The sequence below is a fragment of the Capsicum annuum genome, unplaced genomic scaffold (genome assembly GCF_002878395.1).
Source record: "Capsicum annuum cultivar UCD-10X-F1 unplaced genomic scaffold, UCD10Xv1.1 ctg80529, whole genome shotgun sequence".
Classification (NCBI taxonomy): domain Eukaryota; kingdom Viridiplantae; phylum Streptophyta; class Magnoliopsida; order Solanales; family Solanaceae; genus Capsicum; species Capsicum annuum.
The window spans coordinates 22,769-30,483 of NW_025891181.1; the positions used below are offsets into that span (position 1 = coordinate 22,769).

Sequence of the window (7,715 nt, forward strand, 5' to 3'; positions counted from 1 at the left end):
AAATAAGACCAATACAGGTACTTGAATACGCCAATACACGAACTTGAATACGGGGTGTTACAACAAGTTCGTTAAGTACATCACGAAACAACAAAGGGACAAACAAAAACTTCAACCAAGGAACATCGCGTTTATGAAATATAACGCAATTCAGAATAATACATGCATTCAATATCTTGTACTTGCTAGATTTTTGTCTAATTGAATAGTTCTAATCATAGTTTTGGTAGTGAGCTACATTGTATGAGGTGTTCCATCATAAAGTATTTGGTAAACTGATTTTTATTGATGTTCTATTTCAATTGCCGGTGGTCTATCGGAAACAACCTCTCTACTTCTTCGGGGGTAGCGGTATGGATTGTGTACATTTTATCCTCCCCAGATACACTGGGCTTCTTGTTGTTGTTGTTCTATTTCAATTGGTCTGCTTCTAATCATCTTGGATTATCACTCTCATACCACAACATTCTTCCTTTGCTGTTACCATTTTAACTATCTTATCGTACGACTTGAAGCGTGTGTTGCCATGCAAACCTTTTTTCTTCTAAGAGTGTTTAGCATGATGGACTATGTAAGGAGTGATTGTCCTGACCAATGCATTGAGCATCCTATGAATTCTATCGTTGGAAACCTTTAGACATCTTCATTCTTATCTGCATTAATGCTGGTTTGTATCTGATGAGCATAGGTTTTGGAGAAGATTGTTTCAACAGAATAATAAATATACCCCAACGTCTTAACTCAAGGTTTGAGTTCGAAGGACCAAGCATCCGCAGGACGAGCTTCCAAAAAAAAAATAACATGAGCTGACAAGTAGGATTGAACTGAAGTAGAAATTTAGAACTTTCTCGTTGGAGTCACACGTGAAGTAGTTTTCTTTCCTCTTAGCAATAGAAAAGAAGAACCAGTAAGTACTTCGCACCTATGATTTTCCCTGTATCAATAACACTACTTTCTTGAAGTGGATAAGCTGGACGCGAAGAGGTATACATCTCTCTACCAAATATTCAATTTGATGAATAGGCAGTATGGAATATGGACACTCTTCGAGCACTGGATGATAAGAAAGACGCTCTTCGAGCACTGGATGATAAGGTTTCGCACCTCAAGTCACTAGCTGCATTAGCTAGTAAGGAGGACAAAGACGACTGGGGTAATCCCACTGAACAAAGAGCTGAAGCTTTAGAGTCTCTTTTGGAGGTTTGTGCGCGACTATTTAATAGGGAAAAATCGATGAGGTTGATGGTGTGCTGAAACCATTCGGGGATGATGGAATGTCGTCTAGAGAAACAGCAATCTGGTTGACAAAAAGTCTCATGACTGCACAATAGTTGTCAAAGGGGTCGTGATGTTGCACAAAACCTGTCTTTTGACCTATAGAACGAGCCTCTGTCTTACGTAAATCATCAAGTATTGTTGGACTAAACTATTCCTCGAGGCTTAACGTGGTTGAGCATCCCTTAGTTTTGATTCTATTGTTGTAGGACAGTTTATGGAGCTTTGAAGATTATATATAATGTACTTTTAAAGTTGATTTCTACTCTATGATTATACTTACCACATTTTCTACTGTTAGTTTTTTCTCCAAAACTACCTGCAGACAAAGATTATACATTTCTTCAGCTTCTTAGATATGATTGTGTTATTATCGGAGTCGATTTCTAATTTAGTCACTCAACTAATAGTATTATGTCAGAAAGTCACGTTCTGAGAATCAAGAAGAAAGGTGATTTTCTGAGGTAATAACTATTAGGTGAGTGACTATCTAAGAGGTCAGCGCGATATTATAGTTGTCTTATAGAAAAAAGTATCAACAATCAAACTGTTCCTTTAATATTCCATTCCATCAACCTCAAGCCTCTTGTGAAATGAATTTAATATTTTTAAAAAGTTTTTTTTTTTATACTATTAGTATAGTTTCCCTCATGCACATTTTGCCAATTTATAATAATTCTATCTTGATTGTTATAATTTATTGGTATGATGTTACTTTTCTTATACTTTTCCTTGTCCCGTTCAAAGTCGCCTCGCTCCCTTTCCCTGTCAGATATCCTACCACTATCACGTTCATGAGACTTTAGTCTTCCTTGATCCTTACTCTTGATAAAATTTATTGTCCTTTATTTGTGACATTTATTTTTCTTTCATGTCATTGATTTGTTTTTTCTATTTATACTTTACTGTTTATGGCCGTTGACTAGTATACACTGTATTTGAAAGTTTGCATCTGAAGTTTTATTGGTATTGATATCCTCACTTTAGGATGTTATTCATTGAGACAATGGTAACTTCCGTGTTATGTTTGTTAAATTTGGTGTTCTTTGACTCACTCTCACAGTTGTCAAGTGACTGAACATTTAATCATAAGCTGACAGTTTGATGATCTGTGTTTATGTTGAAATATCACAGAACATGGCCTAGCCTATGTACTTCCGGAGAAGAGAGAGTTGAGAAAGGAGAAACGTAAGGTTGTGAATGGTGGGAAAGCAAATAGGAGTGTGTCATCGGTGTTGACCTACCAAAAAAATCAAAAGGTCGGGCTGTTAACTTTACTGTTTTGTGGTGGTTGTTGAAGACTAGCTTCTTGAAGAGCTCTCCGAGAGGTGCATTGCATCAGCTTGATATTTGTTGGAAACTAAGTATTCGGTGCGGGAGTAAATAAGTGCAGAAAATAAAAACAAAATTGTAGGAAATTGTTTTGTTTTGTATTTTCATTTTTGTGGTAATACATGTGAAGTGCAAGTACGTTGAAGCTGAGGTCGACAATATTCAATACTCGAAAGATTAACAGAAAACAGTTTGCTGTGGAGTGAACTTCAGATCACGGTGCTTCTAAAAGGATCAAACATTCATCAAGAAAAAGTGAAATGGACATTTTCTACTCATGTTTATAGTTTGTAAAAAATATGCTTGTTATACTGCTTGTTCAGACATACAGTATTTTCTTACTTGATTTTGCTGCATTCGAATTTGGAAAGCAAATTACACGGCTGACTTGTTAATGTAGGATATCATATCATGTGCTATGTCGGAAATGCACTCCTATCAATGTACCGTGAGTGTGAAGTATTGACGAGGCATATGACGCGTTAGAGGAAATAGCGGAGAAGGATGTTGTCTCTTTGGTAGCTCACTGTCTCAATCAATTTTCAGTTCTAAAAAAAAGAAGTTTGATCTTTGTAGTTGTGTTTGTTACTTTTTCCAATTGTAAGATGATATATGTGGAAAGTGAGGTCCCTCTAAATTCTTGTTTTCTTTAACTTTAGCTTTAAAGATCCAATTTTTACTTGAGAAATCACAGTAATATGAACAATGAGTTGTCGAAGAAAACTGGTTTACTTATGTAGGACCAACCAAAAAGAATAAATTGCTCTCTGTGGTTTAAAATAATTTTGGTACTGTAAAAATAAAATGCTGAAAGTTTAAATTTTGATTGAAGTGATAAGATTTTTACTTTAAAAAAACAAATACTAAAAAATAAGTATTAATATATTTAAAATCAAGTGGGTCCAATAAGGGTAAAAAGGTAATTGTGCGTTTAAAAAATTCCAAATAAGAAAAGACGACATTTATTTTGGGACGGACAAAAAAGGAAATGGCAACACATAATTTGGGACGGAGGGAGTAGTATTTTTATTTGGATCGAAGGATATCATGTGCCTCAGCAGAGAAGTAAAGTTCTGGTCTCCTATCTTTCTCTTACGTATCTAGTTCTATAGCTTAACCCTTACTTTTACGATGTAACGGCAGAACGCATGTCAAAAGTTATTTAATTTCGCTATTATGAGTATTTTTGGGGGTGTTGGAGACTTAATTAAAAAGTATTAATACTATGTAATATTGATTGGTAATATTTATGTCTATTAACATTCTAAAATTAAATCATACAACCTTTCGATAGGTGCTTGTTAGATCTTATTAAGCTTTTCAGCTACAATGATAGGATTTGCTTTTTCTATTGCATTGTCACCAGCATTCCAATTATCAAACGGGTAGTTGTGTTTGTCTGAATAATGATGAACTGCGCAGAAAACATCACAACATTTGCATCTGAACCCCGTTAATACCACACGCTTACGACAAGTTGTGTGCTTTTTCAAACCCTCTTTTGAATTCACTTGTGAAATCTGGGAGGCTAAATCTGCAGATGCAACCGCGGCACCGGCAAGAGCAAGTTCTGATTCAACGCTGCTTGAGCTTCTGCGTACGACGTCTTTGATGGATGCAGCTGCAAGCTTTGCATGTTCCTGCTTCAGTAGTATCATGTCCTTTTGACACTAGGAACACATATTCATCGTAGTTGCACTACCGAAAAAATCATAGTCGTTGATGCAGAGAACGGGGTCTTCTGGAGCTCGGCAACCTGTCTCTTTAGATGACTCGATTTCTGCAGTTAACAAGTCAAGTTCAACACCACAAGTGTCACGCCTCGAATCCTATTGGGGCGGACTGGCACCTGTAACCGAGAAGGCCCGGGGGAACCAGCTCATCACCTTATACTTCCCATGCATACCTCTATGACAACCCAAAATTCGGACAGCATCATATCGCATATAAAAGGAAATAATCACCTGTATAAGCTCAAGCACACATATATATATGTATATACAATACTTGGCCATTGGAGCCATCACGTCTCTTAACAAAACACCACCTTGACTGTACATTAGGTCTACAAAGCCTCTAGATAATACACAGAGTTTAACTAAGGTCGGGACATACCCCTCCATATAACTAACTTCTACACAATACCAAAAGTGACTAGATGTGACACGGAATGCCCCAAAGCAAACTGGAGCTCACCAAAAGCAGCTGGATATCCTGACTCCTAGTTGTGCGGTGTATGAGCTGAGGTACCTGTGCCTGCAGCATGAAATGCAGGTCCCTGTGGGGGACGTCAGTACAAAATATGTACTGAGTATGTAAAGCTGTAGATAATCACATATGATATAGGAGCTCAATGAAAATTAGAAACAAGTGAATAAATCGTAATAGGAGTGGACCACACTTACTAGAACTTGTGACAACCTGTACATTGTATTTATTCAATCACTTTACCTTCGTTCTTATCATCTTTTTAGGCTGCCTCCAGTACATATCAATTGGAATCGACCCATGATAGGCTTATGCCCTTGGGATACGACCCATAAACACATAAATAGGGATCAACCCATGATAGGCTTATGTCCCTTGGATACCACCCGATAAGAGAGAACTTCCATCACTTAGTTCAATTAATTTTTGAGATTGTTATTTCGGTCGCCACCGCATTTTTGATAATTTGAAACAATGATACATCAATAAGAGACATATAAATAGACCATCAATGCAATAAGGATGAAGTAAGAACTCATTGGCACATCAATGAAGTATTTTGGAGTCATCAATGCCATAACAATGAAGTAGGAACTTATTAGTATATCAATGAAACGTTTTGGAGTCATTAGTGCAATAAACATGTAAGATTTGGAAAACAAGTAAAGTATTGGAATGTCTTGACATCTTGTAGGGTGGAAACAAGTTCATTGGTAACGTAGGACATCATACAAAACCATTATGGATCACATGTTATTCTTTGGAAACTTTCTTAATAGAACAATTGTTCACTTTTATGCCAAAGATATGGTATAGAGTATGCTTTACATACCTGACTCTCAACCTTCAATACTAGTCCCAAATGGACTTCCCGTCTTTTCGGATTACTTATCTACAATGAACATATATAGCAATCTAGTATTAGCAACCAAACGTCACAATTCAATTATTTGAATTCACCAAACTAGTGGTTAAGTAGTAATCCTTAATTACACCATAAAGGGTGTCACTTTAACCCTCTTATACTCCAATTACATTCACATGTATTCATACAACATCCTCCAATATCAAGTTTGGATTCATTTATCCTTCCAACCAATCCATTACATCAAATTGAGCCATAGACATAAATAATCATCAATTCAATAGTATATCCCCATATCCACCTTCCATACCTTAATTACCATATCCAACTTCCACAATTCAATACAACCAAGCCATGCAAAATAGTCCATAACCCTATTTCCATCACCTTTCAATAACAACCAACACATATAATCCTCTATCACACATATACATATGGAAAAGAATAAAGGCAAACAATATTCATACCTTAGAATTCACCTCTTGATTATGCAATCCTGTTTGCACAAATAATAGGAGCCGTTCGAAGCTCTCGAGATGACAAACGCAGTTATCGGATTACTTTCGAATTTCTACGGTTGAATCAAAAGTAATTTAAAGGTCAAATTTTGCTAGGGTTTGTTCTTTCTCAATATTGATGATGAAAATGAGTTTTTGAACTCATATAAATGTATATATACACATATTCCCGTCCATAATATAATAGGAAATGACCAAAATGCCATTAAATAATGTCAAATCTGTCCTTTGGTGGACTGTTTTGATAAGCTAAAGTAGATCGACCATAACTCTTTGCTCCGATATCGGATTTGGGTGAAATTGGTATCGTTGGAAGGATAATTCAAAGGGATTTCATATCATATAAAGTAGGCCACCCAGTTCGTCCTGTACAAGGGGTTATGGTCATTTGAAGTTGACCCTAAAAATCTGTTTTGACAGGCCGAAGTAAAATGAGTATAACTCCTTACTCAGACGTTGGATTTGGATGAAACCAATTGCATTGGAAATAAGACTCAAATATATTTCTTTTCATAGGTCTCAGCTCTCCCATTTCATTATATTAATGTAGTTATGATCATTCGAAGTTGACCCAAAAATTTGGCTGGCCTCAGTAGTTTGTGTGCAGGAAATTTTCCTGCACATTTACTATTCCCAAATATCCCGGCCACCATTTTATAGTTTCGAACGTGCTCGATTATATCCAAAACCTATCCGTTTCTGGAAATCTTTATATCGTTGGAAAGATTATTCAATAACCTCCGTATGGAACCATCGACGGGCAAATTCCGGTATAAATAAAAAAAAAATTAATTCCATAGAAATAAGACCAATACAGGTACTTGAATACGCCAATACACGAACTTGAATACGGGGTGTTACAACAAGTTCGTTAAGTACATCACGAAACAACAAAGAGACAAACAAAAACTTCAACCAAGGAACATCGCGTTTATGAAATATAACGCAATTCAGAATAATACATGCATTCAATATCTTGTACTTGCTAGATTTTTGTCTAATTGAATAGTTCTAATCATAGTTTTGGTAGTGAGCTACATTGTATGAGGTGTTCCATCATAAAGTATTTGGTAAACTGATTTTTATTGATGTTCTATTTCAATTGCCGGTGGTCTATCGGAAACAACCTCTCTACTTCTTCGGGGGTAGCGGTATGGATTGTGTACATTTTACCCTCCCCAGATACATTGGGCTTCTTCTTGTTGTTGTTCTATTTCAATTGGTCTGCTTCTAATCATCTTGGATTATCACTCTCATACCACAACATTCTTCCTTTGCTGTTACCATTTTAACTATCTTATCGTACGACTTGAAGCGTGTGTTGCCATGCAAACCTTTTTTCTTCTAAGAGTGTTTAGCATGATGGACTATGTAAGGAGTGATTGTCCTGACCAATGCATTGAGCATCCTATGAATTCTATCGATGGAAACCTTTAGACATCATCATTCTTATCTGCATGAATGCTGGTTTGCATCTGATGAGCTTAGGTTTGGGAGAAGATTGTTTCAACAGAATA

The 7,715-nt window shown here is 36.3% G+C and overlaps 1 protein-coding gene across 1 annotated transcript; it reads right to left on the reverse strand.

The window, feature by feature from the left end:
* Positions 1-3,908: 3,908 nt before the first annotated feature.
* Positions 3,909-4,265, reverse strand: LOC124895198 (zinc finger A20 and AN1 domain-containing stress-associated protein 8-like). Its single transcript, XM_047405637.1, has one exon. It carries the CDS (start codon positions 4,263-4,265, stop codon positions 3,909-3,911), a length of 357 nt encoding a protein of 118 aa, XP_047261593.1.
* Positions 4,266-7,715: the final 3,450 nt, after the last annotated feature.